At 38.1% G+C, this 26,919-nt stretch overlaps 1 protein-coding gene across 2 annotated transcripts in view; it reads right to left on the bottom strand.

Annotated features, from left to right (window-relative positions):
- The window catches only part of mpp7a (MAGUK p55 scaffold protein 7a), a 98,314-nt gene that overhangs the window by 31,653 nt on the left and 39,742 nt on the right, over positions 1-26,919 (bottom strand). For both annotated transcript variants that reach the window (XM_056255555.1, XM_056255556.1), the window contains exons 6-11: positions 23,277-23,408; positions 10,132-10,213; positions 9,886-9,971; positions 9,506-9,580; positions 7,588-7,784; positions 4,918-4,982 (exon numbers count right to left, since the gene is read on the bottom strand). In XM_056255555.1, the coding sequence (XP_056111530.1) occupies positions 4,918-4,982; positions 7,588-7,784; positions 9,506-9,580; positions 9,886-9,971; positions 10,132-10,213; positions 23,277-23,408 (637 nt within the window). The remainder of the gene's footprint in view (positions 1-4,917; positions 4,983-7,587; positions 7,785-9,505; positions 9,581-9,885; positions 9,972-10,131; positions 10,214-23,276; positions 23,409-26,919) is intronic.

The raw sequence follows: 26,919 nt of genomic DNA on the forward strand, positions 1-26,919 counted from the left end.
AAATCATTCTGATATGATTTTAAAAAAAAATCAATGTTGGAAACAGTTGTGCTGCTTATTTTTTTTTAAACCTGTAATAGTTTTTTTTAGGATTCTTTGAATACATTTTTTTTTAATAAAAAAAACAAGTTTGGTCTTTTTATGTTTTTTTTTTTTAAAGGATGTGTTAAGTGATAGTAATGACTTTAAGTCTTTACGTTCTTAGGAAAGATTTCTATTTTGAATAAATGCTGTTCTTTTTAACTTTTTATTCATCAGTGAATCATTCTTAGTTCAGGCTGCCTCACAGCACCTTGATGGGCCATTGGGGGAGTGTCTTTAGTCTTCCCACCCAGGTGTATATCACATTAATATTCATGGCCATTCACACTCCCACGCATTCAGCAGTGCTGACCAAAAACTGACGTAAGAAATTTAAATAGTTATATTGTTGTTTGTGAAAGAGTGGTCAGAATGATTTTCACTTCATTTTGAAGTAAAAATTCTAGCCTACAAGAATAGTAACTCAAAAGTCTTGTGGACAACTATTCAGTATGTGTTAAATGGCCTTATTGCAGTGACATTTTTTTTCCCAAAACGTATTAACCACGCATAATATTTTTTTTCTATAAAATGCAAACATATACATCCATTTTGCTCACGTATTATTGTAGCAGAGTTTGTGCTGAATACAGCAAATGTATATGTTGGCAAATGGTATGATTTAAGTAGCTGAAATAAGCACAAATGTCAGGGCATGTCAAAACATCTCAAAGGCCCCAAAAACACCTCAGACCCCAGAGGGTTAACTGACAGGTTAAGGCTCTGGGTTGGTAACCGGAAGGTTGCTGGTTTGACATGTCTGAAGCACCTCCACTTTTATGCGATGTCATTGGCACAATGGGGATAAGAAAAAACATAAATAACAGAACCTGGTCATGTGACCGTTAATAAAGATTCTTAAGTCTTAGGTATTGAAGTCATTTAACAGATGTTTTTATCCATGTAGCGTATAGTACGCTTCCAGTACCGGTACTTTCATTAATTGAGGCGGATGTTATTAATAAATCCACCCCCTCTGCTGTCCACAAACAGATAGCAAATTCTGATGGCATCATCCAGCCAAGATGAGGTGGATGTGGTTTAAGAGGGCGAGGATACTGCTTAAAGTGAGCTCTCTCAGCTTGCCAGCTCCACGAGGAGTTTCTGGAGGTGATGGCCCACCGAGAGACAGGAAGTCACTTGCGGCACTTTTGACGAGCAAATCCTGTCAGGCCATAACCTCCTCACTGCGACCCTGCCTTGCGTTGAGGACTACCTCCCATTTGAATGGCAGGCCATATGCGGCAGCAGGTCAGGCTGGTGGTTGTGTGCACACGACAACAGTGTTGCAAGCGTACCAGGCCGATCTGCTTAAAGACTTGGATCAGGGGCAAGGACTGTCTGGGAGGCAGTCGCGAAGCCACTCCGCACCATGCATTTGGACCTCCGGGCTACCAAATAAACTGCCGCTGTCATTTCTTGTTCAATGCCAGAGATGGTGGCCGTGGAGAGGCATCTGTGGTTCAACTTGGCAGACATTAAGGAGAATGAGAGAAAAAAAAAAACACTCTCCTTAATGCGCCAGTCTCTTTTTGGCACGTCTGTGGAGACGGTAGCCAGAAGGCTTAGAGACGTGAGGGTGCGGTCAGCAGCTTTCAGGGGATACATCCCACGCATGTCTAAGCCTTCGCCTAATCCCTCTAGAGAACCTTGTCCGTCACAGTCTTAGGACTGGAGGCAGGGCCAGAGGCTGAGTATGGCCTCCAATACTCCTCCTTTGGCAAGGAGTAGATCGCAGAGGAGGCGGGATGCTGGGAGTAAGTAATTGAAAGGAAGCGATTTGGTAAACAAGACTGAATCACTAAGGAGAAGTAACATCCCTCCTTCTTCCCAACGTTTTGTGATATAACAGATGTGGATCCCAGATTGGGACATACACTCGAATGAAAATAATTATCAAACAAGGAAGAAAAAAAACTTTGGGTGGGACTTAGTTCTAACAATTGGTTGTTGACTGGATGAGTCAGATCTAAATGCGAGCTTGTAGGCAATTATAAGAAAGAATCAGGGTTTAAGTGGACAAAAATGATCGGAGAAGGCCAGCATACGTCACCAGATAAGTCTGTCATTTTATTGGACGATCAAGTTATGACATTTTGAAATACGAGGTCAAAAAAAATAAGTGAAAGAGAAACATATGCATGGTTATTATTCATAATAAGATCACTAAGATGCGTTTAGAAAATAGATAGGGTGAACTTACATGTCATGCCAACTTTAAGTACCTTGCTCAAAGACAATGGTGGCGAGCAATCCTGTGGGGATTGAACCAGCAAACCTTTTTGTAACCAGACCAATGATTAGACTGTGTGCACTGTAATTTGTCCAGTCCTTCATAAGGATTTACTTGATATTGACTTAAATTATTTTATTTAATCCATAAAAAAAACTATTTCTAGCCTACAAAATTGTATAACTATATATATATTTTTTTTACAATGTAAAAAAAAAACGTTTTCATGACTTTCAATTGTTTTTAAGATTAATTTCCATGACATTCCCATGCTTAAAATCATGATTTTAAATATGATTTAACCGTGGAAACCCTGAAAGTTTTAGTCTCTGTACCTGCCCAGGGGTGTGGGTTTTATAATGGATATGACATACAGTCTCAGCTAGTTGTCATGCTGTTCTGATAAGTAAGGCTTTATTTGACAGCACATGTCTGTAGTGCAAAGCACTAGCGTGTGTTCAGTCATCCAGAGAAAGCCCCTCATCGCTGCTCTTTGAAATATGGGCTAACGTCACCGCACTGCAGGCCAGTGGACAGATGGTCTTACTTTTAAAGTGCACAATCATGCGGTTTCAAACAAACAATTAATTTTTTTCCAAGCACACCTATATGCATCTACAACACCTGAGTTTGGATTGATATTGTATACGGTCTGCTTCTGGTCAAGTCAGACATGGAGACATTAGCTTTCTGTGTTTCTGAATTGAGCGCGTTTGACATATTTCCATACGTGACGTGATTCCGAAAAATTCTACATATGAAAAGCAGCATAAAAGCAGGACTTTAATATTACTTATGCTTGTTCATTAAGTGAAACATAAAGAGTTTGCGAAGATGACAGTTTCACGATTCCTGGGGTGGTCCTGGAAAACGCATCAATACTGATAATTCAGTGACGCACACATCAACTTTTACTTTTACTTTGTTTTAAGCAGCCGACGGAGTGACAGAGAAAAATGGGAAAGGTGGGAGGCCAAACATGTGGCATTGGGGATAAGAATCCAGAGTGGCTGTATTATTCAATCAAGTGTGCGTGTAGCTGTACAGATGACGGCAACATGTCGAGAGTGTTGCTGCGGGTCTGTCTCGTGGTGAGTCTTAAGTGCGCCCATGTGTAGAGAGTAACCCAGCATAGCTCCATAAAGACCCCTGATGTCAGTCGGAGGGAGAGATTAGAGCTGTGGCGTACAAACACACGCACACACGCATACAATAGTCAAATGTGAGAGATTAATGAAAAGCAGGAGAGGAAGCTTATGTCCAGGCGTGCATTAATGCACATGTACATGAATACACATGTGTGCACATATCTGTCTGGCACCAATCAGGGGAGTCTGGCTCCCTGTCTGCATTCACTTCACCTTGCACTTCCCACCCTCTCATCTAATCTTTTCCGGTTGCTGTTCCTTCTATTCATTTCTTTTAAGCCACTGTCTCGTCACAGCATCTGCATTGCATGGGCCTCTCTCATACGACAGAAAATCATTTCTGCTGTAGTCCAGGAACAAAGGGATGAGTGTGTGCAGGGCTCAACAAAACGGTGTCTAGCCTGAGGTCAGTGAGAGAGTGTTTTGGGCATTACCACTGGAAATTTTACATTCAGTTATCTTTTATAACCATGTTTTAAACCAGAGGTTCTCAACCTGTTTGACTCTAAGGCCCCTGTTGTCTAACACATTATTTGATATTTTTGCTGTAATAAAAAAAAAAGTTAGAAAACAAGCAGTCCAAGCTGTGGAGGCATTGGTACAGCTGTCTTTTTAAAATGCCTATTTAATTGTTGTTTCTTTTTATTTGGTGTGTGTGTCTTGTATCTATATTGGACTTTGAGCCAGAATAAAGTTGAATTGAATTGAATTGAAGCAGTTTTGTCATAATTAACAGAAACCGAGTATTGATGTATTGAATTGAATTTTGTGATTCCAGAGATTTCAAAATTCTTTAAAGTAATTTTTTTTTTTTTTTTTGGAGTTTGATTATCTTAATATATTGATAATAATTTATTTATTTAAATGCTTTTAAGTCATTCTTTGGCCTCTCTGAAAGTTTTTTCCCATAGTGGGTCCCATCCCCCTGGCTGAGAACCACTGTTCAGTTTCTATAATGTAATCAAAACTGTTTATCTTGGTGACAAATCATCATAATTTGTAAACCATTAAAAAAAACGAATGTTATCTAGTTGACTATCATGGGTGAGGTTTGTCAAAAATTATTTGTAACCACCTTTAATGATGCCATTAAAAATGTGAAACGACAAACCAAAGAGTAATGTTTTGCATCATATGCTATCGCTTTCCAGTAAAAGTGTTTGAATGTTACATTATATGTACATAATTTCCAGTTTTTGGAGCACTTAAAAAAAAACACTTTTATAAAGTGAAATTATGTTAAGTAAACTTAAATTTAAATGGAAAAATACAAACATTTCTACTAAATATATATATTTTAAAAAATTTGCTAATTATAATTCTTTCATAGTGGGACAACTACTAATGGCCCGACTCAGCCAGTAGGGGTAAAACCTACTCAACATTGTTAAGCTGTGTGTATGTGTTTCAGTGGTTGCTTTAGTTGCTGCATGATTGTTTGAGTGTGGTCCTTACAAAATCTTTTGCTGGGGGTCCTCTGAAGAGTAGTGATGGTTGTGGGTTTCCAGACTGCAAACCTCCTGAAGGAAGTCAGAGAGAAAGATAAAGATATATAGATAGTAGTAAACAGATAGTATACATTCACAGATCTAGTGTTTGGGACAGAGAACTGTATTTACTGATATATGTGCAAGTGAGAAGCAATCACACATCAAATCTAAATCAACCTACAACAGTGTGTAAAGGAGTCTGTTTGGTCTTTGAATATCATGAGACTCACGCAATTGACACTTTTCACACGCTCTCACGGCACACATCCATTTTCTCACGCTGAGAAAAATCGCGAAGCAAAGAGGACACTGACAGACAAGACAGAGCAGGTTTCTTTTGATATGAAAAAAATTCTCAGCTCTCAGATTCTGTCAATTTTATTACGAAATTCAGACAATAAATACAGTTTTAGCACTAGTAAATGTGACGTGACAGACCACCGTAGCATCTCAGCTGAGCTCAAGTGGCACATGAACCGATCATCTGTTACTTTTTATTTATAGATGCAGTACAACTTACCGAAAGATATGCCTCATATATAATATTGATCAATCAGTGTTTTTCAACCACGGAAAGAGGTCAATAAAACAGCAGAAGAACAATTATGTCACATAACGTTACATTTACCTCAGGAAAGCCATTTAATGACCATAGCACGTTAGTTGTCAGGGAAAAAATAGCTATAGAGAGGAGTCTTTTGCTAAATATGTGCACAATATAACATATTTGTTATATTTTTACTTATTGTTATCGTTTTCGTTATAATAATTATTTAATGACATATTATATTTACCTTTAATACGTAAGTTTACGTATTATATAACCTTTAATAATACCAGCTGACAGGGTTCTGTAGGTTTACAGCATTAGGTGAGATTTCTTTTCTTGAGAAAAAAAAACAGGCATCTACTGTACCAAATATTTCTCCAAAGGAGTCAATATTGAATCAAGATCGGAATCAAATCACATGAATTTAGTGATGCACCGATGTGAAAATTGTGGCCGATACCGATAACCAATATTAATATTGCTGTTATGGCTGATACCGATATTTACCAATGTCAATATCGATATATATTGCGATATAAAAACAGTTTCACCAGATGACTTGAATAGCTCTATTTGGAAAGAATGAATCATTCTAGAATGACTTGGGTGGTTTTGTCATGGAGTAAATCCGCATAGAAACTAATATTAATAGAATGTTAACTAGACACTTTAAATTACCTTATTGTAAAGTGTTTCCGATTTATGTCTCTTGAGTTCAGCGTTGGACAGATCAGTTGTTTTAACCATTCATTAAAGTTAATCGGTTCAAAGGAGTCATTAGTTCGCGAATCGGACGTGTCATTAACGGACCACGTTGTGTGATTATCCCGGCAGTTTAGGACATCGCACAAGATTTGTCTCAACACAGAAAACATTTCATCTCTAAATAGATTTTTTTTTTTTTGTTTATTGAAAGTGTGGTTTATGTCATCTGAATGTGTGGAAAGCTTTTCAGAGAAGATAAGGCAATGTTATTTTAGCACAATTCATAACCAGTGGTAGTTAAAAAAAAAAAAAAAAACTTCGGCCTTCCGACCTTTTACCATCGTGTATTCTAAAAGATATTCAGTCAACTCATGTAAACACTGTAAAATGTTACTAAACTTAATAAAATTCTGTTTAGTTACCAAATGTTTTGACATTCACAATTACACTTATTGTGATGCAAGTTTTTTTTTTTACATCCCTATGTGTTTTTAAACCTAACTTAATAATTGGTAATTTAGCACTACAAACCTGACTGACAACCCTATTCTGTTGCCATGAGCGTAGCTGTACAGACACAAGCAGTAAAACCATCAGATTTCACAGCTATATGGGGATTACTAAACACTTAACTACAATGCAGAGCTACCTGCCTAAGTATCCATTAGAGAGTATGCGTGTGTGTGTGTGCGTGTGTGTGCGAGAGAGAGAGAGAGAGAGAGAGAGAGAGAGAGAGAGAGAGAGAGAGAGAGAGAGAGAGAGAGAGAGAGAGAGAGAGAGAGAGAGAGAGAGAGAGAGAGAGAGAGAGAGAGAGAGAGAGTGGTCAGCCAGAAACAGCACTTGCTACTGTACATCTGACAGGTTCAAAATATGTTTTACTATTGAAAGTTACTTTCTTCAAGAGAAACAGAGCAAAGAAGCTATTTCCTAAGGCAGCACACATATGCATACATATCAGAGTCCACTTTACGAAAAAGAAAGCCACTGATGTGCAATTTTTCCGTGCGTGGACGTCCAAAGTGGATGTGAACCAGTGCTATCATTGTCTGTCATTACTCATTCCAGCCCAGACAGCCACGGAAATCCAAAGTATTTTGGCCGAGCCGACTTGCACAAAAAGGGAAAAAAAATGATGAGGAATACAAAAAAGTCAGAAAAGTCATTCCTTTCATAGTAGGGAGTGAAAGTCAGGTTGTAATGGAGTGGAAGAAGTCTGGAATGATCGAGAGACAGAGAGATGGATGCATGAAAGGTGAATATGATATATGAGGGGGCTGGACAGAGGGCGGACAAGTTGATGGAGTCAAAGAGGGCTGTTGAATTTAAAACTGGCGATAGTGGGAGGAAATGAGTAGGGAAGAGAGAAAAGCATTGGCTAACCTCTCCTGTAAGTGTTTGGAAGGGATGAGTCCAGCACGCGGGTTGCCATCGCCCTCGAGTTTGGCCTGCCACCAGGTGGCATCATCCTGGCTCATAACCTGCAAGATATCTCCCATCCTGAACGCCAAGCCTGCCTCCTTGCAAGGGATCACCTTATCGTCAGCTGGATTGAAGTCAAAAAGCGCCTTTACAAACATCTGAAGAGCAAGAGAGAGAGAGAAACAGCTTCAAGACTAACATTAAATGGATTAAAATGAAATGAGAGAAAGATGAAATTCAAATCACATCTGCTCCATCCCTCTCGAAATACTGACCAAATCAAGGTGCATTTTTGGATAGCAGACAGGCTTAATTTCCACACATACACATGTAAAATCTTCTTGGAAATGCTATGCGATTCTCATTAGTGCTTTTCTAAAGGACATCATGAGGTGTTCGGAGGATTGGAGTGATTGAGCAGACGTATCAAATCAATAAAAAAGACAAATAAGAAAATAAAGAGTTACTGAGAGCAAACGGAGACAGCAAAGTCCCCAAAGCACAGACCAGTGGCTTGTGTTGATTTAGAGAGCTGCATGTGCCATACAGAAAAATGATGTTACAGGGGAGAACGTCCCCCACAAACACACCAATACATCCTGAGGGAACGCTTCATCTCTCTGTCTTGCACTCCATCATTTTTTATCCCTCTTACACATGTGCAGCCAATTAGCAGCACTTCAACATATTCATTACACGTGCGGAAAACAGTAAACTATTGTCACTGGATAACACACATGTGGGTTATGACTGAATTTAAAACTGAAACATATTTAAACCATTACAGCACAGTAAAACTAATAGAATAAACCCGCAAAGAAATGGTTACAGCACAACACTCAAAAGTTTGGGGTCAATCTTTTTTTTTAAATAAATTAATTAATTTAGCAAGGATTACATATTTAATTTAAAAAAAAAAAAAAGATTTCTACTTATTTAAAATCAATGCTGTTTTTTCAGCTTTCTAGATTTAAAAAAAAAAAAATTAAGAATGTATAATTGTCACAAAAATACTACAAATAGTATTGAAAAAAAAATTGAAAAAAAAAATTGTATTTGACCAACAACAAAAAAACTCAGCACATTAGAATGATTAATCCCAGAATCCATTGCAAAGGTTTGCTAAAACCTATAGACCTACTATCACCAAAATAATTAAAAATGTGCTATTTTTTCACCAAATATTTTTGTTAGTAGTTTATGTTTTTTGTTTATTAGTATAAAGTCTTTAACTTAGCTCATGTCCAAACTCAATTCTGTAAAAGGGTTTCTGCAGGTATCTTCAAATAAAATGTAATGCTTTTTAATGCCATTTTTTTTTACATTTTTAATGCCATACACGACCGATGACTAACCACGGATATTATATATAAATCGATTTAAAAAAATTAACTCAATTAATCACACATTCTTTCTGTGATTACCGTAATCGCAATTAAAAACACTTACATTTTTATAGGTTTATATATTTTATAATGTAATAATTTCACAGTTAATCTACAAATGAATGTAGAGACAACATAAAGGCCAGGATCACTGATAAAAATACAGCTATTGATGTCTGGATAAAAATGCTTTTATCCAGACATCCAGATATAAAAATCTGGATTAGAAAATCAGTCATTATTGAGGTTTCATGTAGCTCACTTGGTTTAGAAACAGATCGACATAGACTGTTTGTAAGCTAGACAGGAGCTGAGAGGTTTAGTGCAAATCATTTGTGTTGAAGATGGATGGGAACAAAAGTTCATCTATCAAGCCAGCAGCCCACAGTACATATACAGACAAACCCCCACCATCCGAGTAGAACATCCCATATCGGCCATCTCTTTATCCTAAACTGTTATGTCTGATCGGCAGCAATGCTGATGAATTGTACCTTGGGCTCCTTGCTTTGTGCCTCCTCTTTGATGGCTGGGACCACTTTAAAAGTGATGGCACCTTGCGACTGGGACTGTAAACAGAGCAGAATCAACAAAAAGACACGATCAATAACCTCTTTAGTAAATTAAATGAACAACGTGCACTGGTGCATTCCTTTTGTCTTTTTATTTCACAATAACTTTCTGTTGCTAAAACATTTTTTAATTTATTCTGCAATAGCTAGGAGGAAAACATTAGATTATTAGCCTATAATGTTTCACACATTAACAGTCTAAACAATTCCCACTGGATAAAACCACCTTTTCACAATACTACAAACTGTTAAACATGCTGTTTATGGGATTTCTAGTTGTCTCTTCACAAACACACACATACCAGAATGCGGATTATTTCCTCAGGTTTTTTGTCATCAACAGGGATACCATTAACCTCTTTCAGCTCGTCTCCGACATGTATCAGCCCTGGATGCAACAAATAGCAGTGGATAACAAGAGAAGTTAAGAAGAGACCACAGTTTATTCAGTGTAATAAACCATCTCAGGCTTTGTGTAAACAAACTAAACATCTGGGTATTATTAGGGTACATTTGTGTAGCAAGAGAAGAGGCGCATTAGTGCTCACCACTTCTGTCTGCTGCCCCGCCCCTCATGATGCGTGCCACTATGATCGCTCCAGTACGTTCATCTTTCTTTATGGTGGCACCCTGTAACACACATACAAAGAGTCAACAACCACACTTGCTTAAAGTAAACACATACAGTAACTTAACAGTGACCAGGTTGATACAAGCATTAAAGTCTAAAAAAAAATTGGTTTAATTGGAGTATAAATGTCTATTAGAATATTCAATGATTCATAAAGACAGTCACTTGTATCATTCCTGAATACATGTGTTTTTGAAAAAACTACGGTAGTTAAATTAATGTTTTAATCACTCACTGGTGAAGTTGAGCCCAAATTCGCCTACTTATACTACACTGGTACTACCTAAAGGTTTGTACTCTTTATGAAGAAAGAAACTCTTTAAGATATATTTAAAAGTTAATGACAAAATGTATCTTTACAAAAGTTCACAATGTCAGTGCAAGATGAAATCTAATGTGGATAATTTTGAATAAATATTCTTTCATCAGATTAGATACTGACTATTAATCACTCAAATTCCTTTTTCTTAACCGTCGGGTCTCACACATCCACCATCATGTTTGTAGTTTTTAAACACTTTTTATTTGTGTTTGCAGTTCTAATCGAATCCTCATCCAACGCGCAATGGGTTCTGGGCAATACCAAAAAATAGAGTGAATGAATCAGTGTGTCTGAACGCATCAGTTGAACGAATGATTCAATGACTCACTCCAAAACAATCAATTGCCACCAATTACTGGCATAACTATGTAGAAAGACTTGGAAAAATCCCCAGTCTGCCCGCACAAAATCAGACAAGCAGAATGATACAAACAGTGAAAAGGTCCAGTACACAACATGGCCACTGAAACATAAAATATGTGTGCATGTGATTTTCTGTGCGTATACTATGTGCAAGAAAGTAAGTGCTCTGTTACTGCAGACTGAAGTATGGCTAGATACATGCAACAGCTTAATGGCTTAAATGGACTGCTATGATTGCCAAAACAGGAATCCAAAATCACCAGCTATCCATGGCACTGGTCTGCCAACAATATGCCAGCCCTGTGTGTCCTCCTGCTGCCATACATACCCATACGCTACTGTAACAGAGACATGTGGCCAGACACTCACAGCATGGGCTGTCACCACACACACAAACACACAGCGAAATTAGACAGTGAGACTAAGACAGCAAGATTCCTAGCAGGGAGCAGGGCCATTCACACACAGACAGGCATGTCAGACAGTTTGAGCTTTAGTCTTCCTTTTTATTTCACCCTCTGTTTTCTGCATCAGTGTCTCTGAGGCTGTTATTATTTCTAAAGCATCCGTGACAGTGGATGAAGGTGTGGAGTTGGTCCTCTAGTGTGCGTGTGTTTAAAAACCTATCAGGGTTTTTACCTCACCTCATTTCAATTGTCTGAAAGAGGTGAAATATCGGCCTTGACGAAAGTTGGTCCAATGGCATATCAATACGATTCTCAAAAAAAAAAAAAACATTAAAAGACACACACAGACATGGTCCTCTTCTATCTGCATTACCTCAGTAAGACCAATTATCTGCGGTCAAAGTCGTTTTGATGACTTGGTCACCTGTAATGATTTTGCGATGTCATTATCATGACTAATACATTGGCTCAAGGTCGTCGTCTGATGTGTTAAACACAGCCTCTATGATGGAAAGTGCAGCCGTTTGTCAACGCTCCTTTCAGAAGTCTGTGAATATTTCCTGTTGATCAAATAATTGGACCAATTTGGTGACCTGGAAGAAGGCGGCGGCGATTGGCCTGGAGCTTTGGGAGGTGACAGAAACCAGTGATCAGCTTAGCTGTTACATCTCAACGTGAGATAAAGCAGTGGTGTTAATGACACACATGAGGGAGACAGAGAGAAAGGGAGTAAAGAAAGAGAATTAGATCTCTGATGTACCATTTAATTTAGTTAAATGTGATAAAGTGAATGGTAGAACCTTTCCAAAACCTTTTCGTTAGATCAAAACAATGATTTCAATAGAATATCACTGAACATACTGAACTGTCCTGTTTAATCGAGTGCGGAAGCCAATGTGTTGAAACATTATTCACTCAACAATTTTTATTTCACATCAATACAAATCACAACAGACTCAACAATCAACACCATTGCTCATTGTGCAAATCTTGAAGATATATAAACTCTTTGTTCAGTTACCAAACAAAAAACGAAACTACAAAACAAGAGTGATACGCATTAAAGCAAATTATTTTTCTTTGCCATTTAAGCTGGCAAATGACTGAAGTTTGTTTCTCTCTTGGTGCATGAGCTGACATTATTCCGATGTAGGTTTAGCCTGAGACAAACATCTCTGCCTCGGACATGATGGACTTCCTCCAATCACACATAATGCTGAGACAGCCATGCTTCACAAGGTTGACTAACCAAACTCATCACGCAGGCACAATTTACCCATCAGGAACTCCACCTCTGTTAGTCATCCTCACAATCTAGCTCACACGATCCTCACGAGTGCAACTTCATTCTCACAGAAAGGTCACTTATAACAGGCAGCCGGAGGAAATGAGCAGGTTCTTTGATTGAGCATTTTCAACGTTTTCTTATTTCCTCCTGTTTCTGAGGTCTGCCCATTAAAACATGCTCTATAAATAGACTTTAATGAAAAATTTTCCTCCAACCGATGAGAGAGAGAGAAAGCAGAAACTGAGATGGAAGAAAAATTAAGCAAGTTAGAATAAGAGGCCGCGGCTCCCTAAATTACTCATCAGTAACGTAACCCACGGCTGCCTGTTGTGGAGGTGATCAGCTCCATATGCTGAGACTCTTAGCACATAAATGCTTATGACTGTTACTATAAGGCCAGCCAAAAGTGGATGGCTTAATCTGTGCAGAGCTCAGATGGACAGCAGTCATTCTTTAGGCCAGTGGTTCCCAAACTTTTTACAGTGATGTACCCTCTGAGGCATTTAACATCCTTCTGCATACCCCCTTCTCTTCAATTTAGACTGCAGTCACATCTTTTCCATTAAGGGACAATATTTGCCCCCCTTAAATTGATTTACAGGTGCATTTTTTTTACCTTTATAAAGTTTTTCTAACCCTATTAAATGTAGGTGTCATGTTTTATGTCATTCTTAAAATTCCATACATTTTATTATTAATATAATAAGGCAATAAATAATGGTAAAACTAAGTGATATTTGTATTAAACTAAAACCGCTAGTAGGTGCGGCAAGTTACTAGGCGCGTTTCCATTACAGATTTACGCAAAACTTTTGCGATTTTTTTCTAAATATCGATAAAGAACGATTGTGAACTATTTTCCTCACGCGATAAGTCATTCCAAAAATCAGGGCAACGGACGTTGGTAGGTTTATATATATCAGAGCCACCGCACTAGACATTATTATTATTGATGGAAGGAGACGTGCCGTGTTATCCAAGCATTAGTGGCAAGGAAAGACCCTTATACTGTGAACGGCATATATGAGGTGTTTCTCTGTGTTTCTCCCTCATTTCTTCTCCGAGGTCTTGATTGTGGCATTTCTTTGAGGTTTAGAATCCAGTATTCCTGTAATTCTTTTTTCTTCTTTTATGAGTATAATAAAGAACTTTCGTATTCTGTCCAAACACACCGCGTCTTCTAAGTCAGGTGAGTGTAAATGCGCAAAAACTGTTTCCATTATTCCAATATTCCTTTATCGAATTGCCTGAAAAACCACCTCATGCGAGCATTAAAAACTTTTTTGCAATAAATGGAAATTTTTGTGAAATTGACGTGTTTCCATTGTGCGTATTTTCAATTCGTAATTTCAATTTCCGCAATTTGAAGGGTAATGCAAACGCGGCTACTGTCTTAATGAGTGAGTCATTGAGTCATTCATTCAGTAACAAAGCAATTGGCTGTATTTATGAATGGGTTATTAATAACGGACTTAATCACAAGCTGCGAGTTTGAGTCTTAAATTGATCTCTATGCACAGTGTTTTTCTATATTCCTTCTTCGTGCTAGTAAGTGCTAAAACCCCACTTTTAAAGGTACATTGATCGACAGTAATGTAGTGCGTTTTGCTAAGATTTGCTGTCACCTCACGTAACCACCAGGGTTACGCATACCCCAGTTTGGGAACCACTGCATTAGGAGGTAGTTCACCCATTGACAGTTTGACAGACGCAAAAAATCAAAACGCACATCAGAAGGACACCACCGCTCCTGACTACAGTGTGATGACAACAACTGCTCACATGAACTCTTACTCTCCCGACAGAGACATTAGATGAAGTTGGTTGATTGCCTTTGCTTTTGTACAAATACAAAGACAATCTACAAGGTCAATAAACTTTAAAAAGATGTTGTGGGGGTATTACATACCAATGGGTTAAGGGGTGTGCCTGGTTAGCATGGCCTGGTTGCGTAGCTATACCATTCTGCTGCCAAAATACACAATTTCTTTCTTTACAACACTTAGTTGTAAAGTTTTATAGTTGAATTATTAGTGTTATATACACAATACCGTTCAAAAATTTAGGGTCGGTAAGATTTTTAAAGATTACCTATTATGCTTTTTTACATTTTCAATTGTCTTTCGTGTGTAATATTGCTGTTTGAGCATGAATAAGGTATGCAAATTTACAAAGCACAAAGTCCACTCTAAAGAGAGTTATTCTCAATATATCAGTAAGCACTGTTTCTGATCTCCCTGAAACTGATACTAGTCTTGAGTTTTCTTCTGGAAACGTATCACAATATTCCTCATTTAAATTATTCCCGCCCAAGGCATACGCGGAATAGGGGAGTTGCGAATGCCTCGTTGAGTTGCATTAGAAACTCGCAATTTAGGTAAGTGTATATATACACACACATTACATTTATGTAGAGAAATTGCAAGTGCAAGACCTGTGCAAGTCAAGCAATGGCCAATAGCCCTGTTTTCATCCAAAGTTGTGAAGTTAACTTATGCGCAAAAATGGAATATCGCATAAAGAATTTGCGGATAAAGCACCGTTTCAATCCAGTTAGCCGAAGAGAGCAAAATCGTCACTTCCTGATAAACTGACACTAAATATCACAAAAATCGAAATTGCTGCAGTAGGAGAAGCCACAGAAGCCATTTCAGATGCTGTGCAACGAGATCGGTCAGCTGATTAGTCCAGTTATGCCATCCCGTCGCAGTCACGTCTTTTTATGATGCGCATCGAGGAATTTATTCATTAAATGTGTTTCCATCGTAGTTTATGCGCATATTTTCTTATCGGATAAAAAGTTTATCAGACTTAATTGAGCGCAGACTCAAGTTTTTGCACATTTTTAGAATTTGTGCACACTTTTCCATTTCTTTCCAGTATTTTTTTATGCGATATCACAAAATGCGCATAAAAATAAGTGGATGGAAACATAGCTATTGAGGTTAATGATAAACTAATGGATCGAGTATTATAGACCTCTTTGGTGCGTATAAATATATAAGCTTAGTTTCTCGAACACACTATGACATCATAACTTACAATAAACTATCAAGACAGACCTGAAAAAACAAATACAAAAGGAGAGTTTGACACAGAGTTACTTAAAGTGGCGTGAAAACAAACAACAATACACACACTCTTCAAGTCACTTCTTAAATTAACAAATTACCAAGAACCACATGGCTGTGTTTGCTGCAGATTTGGCAGTGGAGAAAGCTGGGGAGGAAAAGACAGCAAAAAGAACAGCAGCGAGGTCATTTAAACACAATTAGCCGCAATTATCACTGCTGATTTATGCCACCTGCGAGTAAACCAGTAGGCAGAAGATACGCGTTAAACAGGGCTATTAAACTTCCAATTATAAACACACACACACAAACACATAGTGAGACTCAAAACAAACATTAAGTGTGTGATGTTCCACTCCCTCTATATAGACTGTTATACTAACCCTTCAATGACCTGCTCAGTAAACAGACAAAATGTTGCTTTAACCCTGCTGCATTACAGTTCTATCATTAACAAGTATTTTGCTGAAAAAGGAAAATTGGGTCTCATTAAGGTAATAAGGCTGAGGAATGCCAGCATATAGGCTGAAAACAGGACATGCCTGAAACGAATGGAAAGAAGAAAGAATGACAGGAAGGTAAATGGGAATGTGTGGAGGTAAAGGGGGAATGAGCGGAAGAGGGAAGTTGAGGCCTGGGATAAAACGCTGGATACCATCTTAAATGTCTCCTGCAGTATGACCCTAAAAGCTAGACATGGCCATTTTATATCCTATGAGAAAACACACTGCTGAGCAGGTTTACAGCAAAGTATTTTTTTCTGTCCAGGCTGAAACCAAAATACTGCACTAAAAATTGCAACTAATCACAACCAATTTTATTTGTAATATTATTTTATATGGAATTTTGGACTAATAAGATTCATCAGTAAGTGGGGGCTGCTACTGAGTGCAACAACAATTGCTTGCTTCAAAAGTATAAAAGACATAAATCTGTGTGTGTCTGTGGTTTCACACATCAGATCTTCCATAGGATGCATTTTAAGTGTTGCCTGTGTTCACTGTAATCACCCCACTAAGGAAACATCACTTTCAGAAGTCAGATCTTGTTCCTTCACCTACATGAGGAAATGCCTTCTCAAGACGAGCAGACCTCACTACACAAAGAGCACAGTGTGCGCTCGAGCACCTCCCGTACGCTCTGTAACAGGATATAAACACAGAAGCATGGACACTTGGGAAAATCAGAGCACACTATGCAGATGAATGAATGAAAGATTAGAAGAACAGCAAAAGGTGAGGAGAGAGGCCTTACACTTACATAACGACCAGAGACAAACTCCCTAATAAATCTGCATTTATACAAATAATGTTTCTTAATTTTTTGGATAAATAAACAAATAACAAATCGAACACATTTTTTTTTATTCTGTTAACAATGCTGTAGATTATGGAACGGAAATTTGCCTGGCCATTATTTCAGTCCATCACTGATCCCAGGTAACATGGGAGATGAGTGACACATTAGCTCTCAGGTCAACATAACCCTCTGACGGTGCATGTCAGTCTCTCTGTCCTCAATGTCTCACTGGAGAGAACTTTTGAGCCATCAGGGCCATGATGTATTTCTCCTGTGTACACAGATGCATCTCAAAAGCGCTAACATGTGTGCTCCTGTCTTTCTCCATAATCTAATTTGTGCCTCCATTATTTCTAGAAAGTGACATACCGTAGTGCTCGGTTTTTCACTGCTAACCCAAACCTTATAATCTTCTGTTTGCTTCAAAAGAAAAGGAAGAACAGATGAAAAACTTCAGAAGCAAGAGCTAAATTCAGATTAATGTAGAAATAGACACCATATATATATTTGGTAATGTATAAATCCTGTATAACTCCAGGGCAGTCTACATTTACCCTTTTATTTCATTTACATTGGAGTCCTCATACCACAAATATATACCCTACTGTACTACTATATAATCTACTATATCAAGAATCAAAAACTACTACTGCTACTATTAAATATCCAACATCAAACAGATGTCAACATATACAAAAACATTTCTAATGAAGGCACTTGAGAGGAAACATTAATGAAGCCTTGTGTCAACCAATGAGAGATCACAGAGGAAATGAGAACAGCGTGAACTTTAATAGTACAGAATGTCTGCTGGCTGTGCTTGCGTTCCAAGGCTCAACATGACAAATCTAAGCACTGACATTCAAAAAAAATGTTTTTTCCCAAAGTAGCAAGTCTTGTTTTGGCTGCACGGTTTCTGAGTTTTGGTCCTTTGTTCATGGCAGTGAAATCTATACAATGGTAGTCAAAAACAATAAGCCAAAAGAAAGAAATAAGCCAAATCAAAGTGTTCTAGGACATTCCGCATGCTTCATTGACATTGTCCTGGGATACTGAAACTGCGATGAGAATCACACAAACTCAGGTGGTCATATGCCTTAAAAAACCTGAACTCCACAAAAACACTCAAACGACCAGCTTTATGCTGGAACTGAACATAGAAAATCTAAGTTGTTAAGAAATTTGTAAGAACGTTCCTTAATTTAAAAATTCTTATGAAAAAAAAAAAAGATCTTAAAGGAACATTTCACCCATTTCAACATTAATCTTTATTGAAAGTGGGTCATATATGTAGTCGAAATGTAAAAGAAATTTTGAATTTGATGCCCTCTTGACCGAGAAAAGACAGAAAATAACTTTAGGGCGCATTTGTATGTAAGACAACAACTCCCACAATGCACCACATTGCACAGCTCCGCAAGCCACTCCCACTAATCCAGACCAGCAGCGCAAACATCAGAGAAATCACTTTTCCGTCTACAAGGCTAACGTTAGCTGCCACCAGAGTTAGAAATTCATTTCACACAAAATTTCTAGTTAGTTGGCTGTGGCGAGCAGGACGAGGGCGAGGGATGTGATAGGACAGCGCGAGGCCGGTGGCGCGAGTGATAATGAACAACAGCTGTGAGACGCACCGGTCTCTCTCGCGTCTCTCACCGAGGAGCGGACGCATAAAACGAGGAGCGACGACAGTCCAGATCGAGAGAGGAACAGGCCTGATTTTATGTTGTGTTTTGTTTCTGTTGTGTGTGGCCAGCAGTGAGGGGCTGCTCGCTTATATTTTTGTTTTGTATTTGTTTATTTTACTATTAAAATGTTTAAATGTTTGCCGGTTCCCGCCTCATTCTTCCCACAACAACGAACCCCGTTACATTGGCAAACTCATTAGTGAATTACTCCTCGTTTGTATTTCTTTCTATATGGTGAATTATTGCATGATGATGATACCTGGATGTTCAGTCAGAACATATGCGGTGCGAAACTTGGATGGATCACAACACAAACGTCCGTGTGCTCGTCTGATTCAGAGATTTCGTCCAGGAGAAATTGCGATCGTTGAAATTCTCTGCAGTAGACGGACTCTATCTGTGTCCGTCGCGCACAGCGAGAGCACAGGCACCAGCAGTCCGCCCAGCTCGAGCCAGTCCGGGCTCCTCGTCCACGACAGGCAGGTCTTCTGACTCGGCTGCAGAAGCCGCAGCAGCCGCCTCCTGTTCCTCCATCAGGCTCAGCTGCTCTTCACTATATTGCGACTCGTAAAAATAGCCACGAACACCGGATTCGAGTAGCAGAATTTCAAAATCCTCTTCTTCCATATCATGTTTAGTTTCATCCGTCATTGTCGTAACTTCCTATCTCCACAGCGCTTGTTAGCTTATAGCTTCCAAACAAGATGGCGGATATTGCTTTCTGTATCTGCAAGTGAAGCCCCACCCACTGATCTGTAATAGGTCTGTAGCGTGAGTGGGTCCCACACCCTGAATAAATGATGAGCTTGCTTTTGTAGTCTCTACACTTTTCAATGAAATGGGACTTCCTGCTTTTTATGACGCAAAATGACGATTTTTACGTCATAAAAAGCAGGAAGTAAAACACTTAAATCCTTATTTCTCCCATCTCAGGGAAAAATAAAGGAAAAATCCACGATCATTATAATATATGACTGGGTTTCTAACAATACAAAGCTTAATGCAAATGGGTGAAGTGTCCCTTTAAAGGCCCCCTGATTCCAAGAACACAGGATTTTAGCTTTTAGTATGAATATGTTAGGCTTAAAGGTGCTGTAATGTCACTCTTGTCACACAATGTCACACTTAAATGTCACTCTACTATAAAAGCATAAAAATACCATATGTTTGCATATATTGAGGAAACATGCTAAGTTCATATACTAGTTTCTCTGAAAACACTTCTACAGCCAGTTATTTTACTTTGAAATGTGTGTTTCCAGGCTGGAATGTTTGTTTTTGTTTTGGTTTGTGATAATGCACGTTGCCAATTTGCATTGTCTATTGCGCTCGTTCCTGTTGCGTGAGCTCAGGGATGCAGTACCAGCGTCAGTTAAGTCACTTCACCGCCATTCATAAATCCTCTCCCGTGGCCTCAGTAAAGTGTTCATCGTGTGCGCACTTCAAAATCTCGTCAGAAGTAGTAGGTCATCAGGGTACTTTTTGCCTATTCTCAGTTTTTCGCTTACTTTATAGTAGGGAAGTATGCGATTTCGGATGCAGACGCTATGCAGCACAGGCACCTCCCCCCTCATGAGTGTATACGCCCATTACTGCTGATTGGCTACAAGTGTGTTTTGGTGTTCAGCCCAATCCACTTTCAACAGCATCTCTCAGAAATCGCTTCCTGCACCTTTAAGAAGAAAATATTAGGCTTTGGTTTTCTCTGATTGTATATTCTGATTATAATTTCTGCTGCTGCAATAGTAATATAGATTACTGTAATAATTGTGCACATAATAAATAAATGGCGCGCAAACTATTGTCGTCATGACTGGCGTGAAGGGAGTTCAGCACTGTTGTAGTCCTGCTGAATTGCACATTTATACACTGTTGAGTTTCATTTGATAATACTTTTAAACCATACAAAGAGATCAAAATGACTTTTAGGTTTAATTCATAAATAAAATATCTCACCCTATTTACTGAGAAATGTGTGCTTTGCAACAGACCTTTGTGTGAGATAAATAAATGAGGCACTTGTGGTGTTGTCATTACAGCAAAAGGTACAACCAAACTTGTCTCAACTTTTCACTCAAATTGATTGAAAATTTGTAATCAAATTTAAAAGTAGCAAGATAAAGTTCTCATTTTGAAAAAGGTGAGGGGGTAGATTAATATAGCCCTCAGGGTGAGTGACATGGAGATTGAAGAAGACTACTACATCACAAGACAAACTGTATAGTTAGGGATTAAAGATTTTGTTGGTCACGCTCCAACTTAAATGTGCAATAAGCACCTAGATGCTCGCCAACCAACACAAGTCATGAGATGAAATGAGTGCACACACAATCTACAGCCAAATCATCTTGTTGGCAAATGTCTGTTCTGTCTCCTATCCTCCTATTACTCAGTCTGAAAATCTGGATATAGCATATACACTTTATCTATCCAACAAACACACACCCATACACACACTCTTTTGCCTTCCTATAGACCTTTCAGTAACCTTATCCAAAACAACACATTCTTTCAATAAAATCCACCACTGAGCTCACTTTTGCTGCTGCCATGTATGCTGATCCAAGCCCAATTATTTCAGCCTCCTGCCATTGCTGCTAATAAATCAGCAGGTTAAAGTTACCAAACAGAGGGGAGAGCATTTGAGGATTTGGGTCCCACCCCCAAAGTCCAAGGACCTGAACCCAACACCCCCCACCCGCCTTCCACTTTCTTCTCATTACTCCCCTCACTAAAATCCTGCATGATGTCATGGTCTGAAAAATGATAGCAATTAATCAGAGCTACCGAATCCTACCCATTCAACTAATCACAATTATACAAACAGATGAATCATCCTCTGAGGCAAAAGCCTGCTAACTACCACACACAAGAGCAACAAAAAAAAAAGTAAATTAAAGTTAAACTTTGCAGTCCTTTTGTAATAATGACTGCATGTGCTGTCTGAGCCTGATATATACAATTTCAAGTTAAAATCAGAAACAATTGCAAAAAGAAATTCAGTGCAAAGCTCAGTGGGCTGATTGAATTGGGGAGAAAAACACATTGGACTTTTTGTCTGAAAAACTGTTTTTTTCTACATATAAAATGTAAACTGAGATTTCTCTGAGGGCAGCCATCATGTAAAATTGCTGAGGACTTGGGCCACAGGTCAGACCTGTTTATCTACAGGAAAGAAGATATTTATTTTGCATTTCATTTCACTTAGGAGGAAGTAACATGCATTCAAGATCAAATGCTGGTCTACAGCTGTTAAATCTGAATTCTGTAACATTTGATCTAGAATGCTATTTCAGGACTTCTAAAACAAATAATTCAGTAGGGACATTCACAAATAATGCATTTTCATTATCTACCATACACAACTGATGTGTTAATGTTTCTGAAAAAAGTATCTTATGCTCACAAAGACTGCATTTATTTAATCAAATACAGTAAACAGTAATATTGTGGATAAAAAAATACAATTTAAAATAACCGTTTCTATTTTAATACTTTTTAAATTGCAATTTATTCCAGTGATGGCAAAGTTGAATTTTCAGCATTAATTACTGTCTTCAGTGTCACATGATCCTTCAGAAATCATTCTAAAATGCTGATTTAGTGCCTAAGAAGTTAATATGTCTTATTACTTTCAATGTTGAAAGTCATAATGTAAAAAATCATGATGCATTTTTTCAGAACTCTTTGATTATCAAAGTTCAAAAGAAACGCATTTATTTTAAAATCAAAATGTTTTGTAACATTATAAATCTTTTCAGCAAGGATGCATTAAATTGATCAAAAGTGATAGTAAAAACAAGTACCCAATAAATTGCTTTCCAAAAAAAAAAAAGAAGTAAATTAGCCTTCATGTGTGTCTCACTTCAGTATAAACTGGTTATAAAATTAGACATAAGGTAGGTCTGTCAGGCCGACAGACAGTACTTTAAGTTAAGGAATTAGAAAGTCAACATCAGTCCAGAAGTGTTACGCTACACTACCACCTTCAATAAATCTTCCCACAAGCTCAACAAATGCTCAGTTAAATATGAGATGATCTAATATGTCATTCTGTGATTCTCAAAACTTGAGAATGAGCAAAAAAATGAATGTCAGTGCTCATTCATTGTCACTTTCAAGTACAGTACAGCCTTAAGCCAAACAGGCTTGGGTAACTGCTGACAATACAAGTAAACAGAGGTCCTGATTCTGACAGCTCACTGAGAAATTAGACGAAATGGAAGAGCAAACGTTGGACAAAAATCTGGCTTAGAGAGAGCTGTGAATGACACCTAAGGGAAAGTGGAACAGACACATACATCTATTCACCGCAGGAGACCACTGGACACAGAGCTGGTTTCTATGTAATGTAATGCGGAATGTGGCCTGTGTCATGTTTAGGCAGAGGATATGTGGTCACTGAGGAACTAGAGGATGAGGGTGAACAGAGAGCGTGAGCCAAACACATCACTAACACTATCATGCGAATGCGCATTTATTTATGTGCTTCGTGTTCACAAGAGTGTTTTCCACTACGTATGCTTGAATTATGGCAGCCCATATATGTCTGGCTTTGACAGTATGTGGAAAATTACATGTGTTTGTGTAAGTGTGTGTGTGTGTGAGAAGGAAGTTCTCTCACCAAAGGCTCTTTATTCTTGACCAGTCGAATGATCTTGACAGAGTCTTCTTCATCATCAATGTCATCTGGCAAAGGAGGAAGTTCTGGATCGTAACTCTTCCTGGCCACAGTATCATGAACAGACAACAAACTCTGCAACGAGAAAGAGTTGTACACATAATAACACACAGAAACGCACACAGTAAGACAAACAGTAGTCGTTTGACTGATTTTGTGTAGCTACTCGTTTTGGCTAATCATTCCAGCCTTGATACTCCAAGCCTCTGCTTGAATCCTATAGTATAAATCATGGAGCTTTAGAGGTCTGCTTTAGATTACTACCTCCTACTGACAAATAAAGCTGCTTTTGAATTGATAACCATTACTATTTCACTACAACCATCTTTGGCAATGTTGTTTGTTATAGCACCGCCAGCAAAAAAAAAAAAAAAGAACTGAATCAAAACCAAGACCAATCATATTGTCATCTTTCATTTGATTAGATTATTATGAGTATTACGAGTATCCTGCTGGGAATACAGCAGCATTGCTGTGAGTTTCCAAGGGGCGAGGAAACTTAACAGCAGATGGATGGACAGAAGGCAATGAAATTCTCAGCCATTTCAGATATTTCACACTTCAGCTCTCAAAGAACGAGCTATAGCTAAAGAATGACGGCATTCAGAGATTCATTACCGAGCCGCTTTAACGATGCTGTGTCAAATGCAGCTGCAGCTTTTTTCTTTCTTTTGCTCCTTTTCTCCCTTGCATTTCCAACATAAAACCATCTTCCAGTTATGTGCCAGAGATAAAAAAAATGAGAGTGAAGAAAAAAACTGAAAAAAAGAGGGAAGAGACAAGACAGAGAGGAGAAGAAAAGTGTCTGTTTTATGACATGGGATCAAGCTCCAGAACAACACTCAACATGTGGCTAAAGCAGAACAGATGGGAGAGCGAGCGAGAGAGGTGGAAACAAACGGAGCAAGAGAGGCATGTGTCTAGGGAGCGAGTCAATTTCATCAGTCCAGGCCAGGGTAATGACAATTAGATGCAATTATCTGATAATTTACTAATTAACTAACACTTCAATCTTCACAGATAAAGGCAGGTAAAATATAAAAGTAGAATCTGGATCAATACTCTTAAATACACCGCTGCTAAATCTGATCATATCTGCAGTCCACATACAATATGATGAAAAGATAGTACTTCTGGCCAGAAACTATATTTCTATTGAGATCTCACAACATGCATGGAAAAACAGTGTGAGGAGTGTGATCCAATTCTTTGACAAATAACAGTTATGAGCCGATTCACTAGAAAATTACTCTTATAAATCAAACCTCATCTCTGATTGGACTATACACATGCCAATCAACCACATCAACACCTATTTGTAAAGATAGGGAGTATATTATGAGAGTGTTTGTGCATTTCTGATGGTGAAATGAAAACGAGAGCAGAACATATACATTGTTCTATAGGGTACAATGTTGATTGCTTCTACACTAAACACAGCTCTGCAGATTAGACTGAATGCTGCAGTTGTTTAAGCAAACTGAAATGGAAAAATTTTAATTGCCATTCCTTTCATTCTTCCAGGTGAACAGATCTATAAAGATCTAAAAAAAAACACTTTACACCAGATAGTGTTACACTTAGACTTGAATAAAATATCACAGTATAAATATTGTTAAAGCATCAAGGCATTAACCATCTGCAACCACATTTTTCCCCCATTACTCTTTCTTTGTCTTCATTTTCTGAGGGCAAAATCGATGTGGCGTTGTGTTTTGGTTTTCGGGAGTTTTCCTAAAACATGGTGTGGCCAAAGAAAACCGCAGCTTGCCATGCCGACCCCAAGCCACACGTTATATCAGCACAACACCTTAGTAACTGCATTGATGCCATAGAGAAAATGTTTTCTTCAGAAAACATCTCAATCTAGTCCCTATCAAATTCAGTGCATAACTACACGAGTAGTGAAAACATCATATTTTCAGGAACACTGAAGAAGGGGGGAAAAAACCCCATAGGATTGGCATTCTTTAAAGCTTCTGAAAAATGACGGCATATTGAAATCTGACTTTAATTCTATCCATTCGCAAAAAGGATTATTTCAGGAAAATTCTAACATTTCTCTGCCTCTTACATTTGATTAGTGAAATTATGAGGCAGCGTAATAGCACCACTCTGTTCCCACAGAGTCTGTCTACCTTCCAACAACCCAGTCTAAATTCACTATCCTGTCTCTCTCTCACACACACACACACACTGTTTTGTGGAGCTAAACGCTCTCCTGAGGTTGTAGGGATGGGGTCAGCATCAGGCCAGGTGGCAAAAGAGTGAATTGAGGGTCAAAAGCAGTAACTCATTTCTTCATGTACTCTTGCAATGTGTGTATGTGTGCACGCATGTTAATTAGTTATAGTGGGCCTCCTACAATAACAAATTGCTGAACTTGTTCAAATAAAGTCTGGGAAATGTAACTGGGCATGCAGCTCTCATTAGGAAAGAGTTTGTCATACGAACAGTCATTATTCAACCTGCTAAACTAACTACCTATATACACGCCTGCAAAAAATCTACACACACAAGCACAAGAGAAAAGGGCAAAGCAATACAGTTCTATCTATTTTCCTACACAAACTTGTGAGCCGCTCATCTCGTCTTTCTCGCTCCTCCGTTCTCACTTAAACCAGAGTGCACTTTCTTTCCGCAACACACGGGTTGCCGTAATTGCCGCTTTCATCAATGTCAATATAAGTCAGTAAGCGGGTCTAATATGAGTACAATGTGTTTTTTCATGTGTGAATCATAAAGGAGGGAGGAGGAAGGAGATCATTTAATAGGTTCTGATTTATGTCTGGTCACAGGGAATGGATCATTTCAACACTAATTGAGAGTGATACAGTTACTATCGTACAGAGACACCATTCTAGTCCCTAGAAGCCATCTGCTAGCGCTTTACACGGCACCAATAGACATTGGGTTAAAGACATAAGGGAAAGAAAATTAGACTAAGGAAGAGAGGAATGTAGACTATAGGAATATAAGGGCAGAGAGTACTATGATGATGTAGCCAGACTTCAGATTAAAGGTGAGATGCACTGCCATTCAAGTCAAAGAATGTAAAAATGTTTAACAAAAATTATTAACCTGATAAGAAGTATTATTTATAATATTATAAAAGATTTATATTTCAAAATAATGCTGTTCTTTTGAATTTTCTATTCATAAATATATATATATATATATATATATCTCATTGTTTCCACAAAAATAATAAGCTGTACAAGCACCAAATCAGTATATTAGAATGATTTCTGACGGATCATGTGACACTGAAGACTGAAGTAATGACTGATTCAGCTTTGCCATCACAGGAACAAATTACAATTCATTTTTCAAAAGTTAAATGAAATAAGAAGAATGTATAGTTAAATGAAAAAAAGAAAAATGTGACTTAAAGGGGTCATATAATAAAAGTTAATTTGATTATTTAGGGTCTAAATGAAAAGTTTGTAATATACTTTAATTAAAAATTCTCATTAGTATTGTAAGAAAACACTAATTTTACCTGGTCAAAAACAGCTCTGTTCTCAGCACGCCATTTAAGTGCATGTGTCTTTAAATGATAATGAGCTACGTCACCGCGCCCCTC

This window comes from Rhinichthys klamathensis, unplaced genomic scaffold, assembly GCF_029890125.1.
Source record: "Rhinichthys klamathensis goyatoka isolate OS25496 unplaced genomic scaffold, OSU_Roscu_1.1 h1tg000121l_1, whole genome shotgun sequence".
Classification (NCBI taxonomy): Eukaryota; Metazoa; Chordata; class Actinopteri; order Cypriniformes; family Leuciscidae; genus Rhinichthys; species Rhinichthys klamathensis.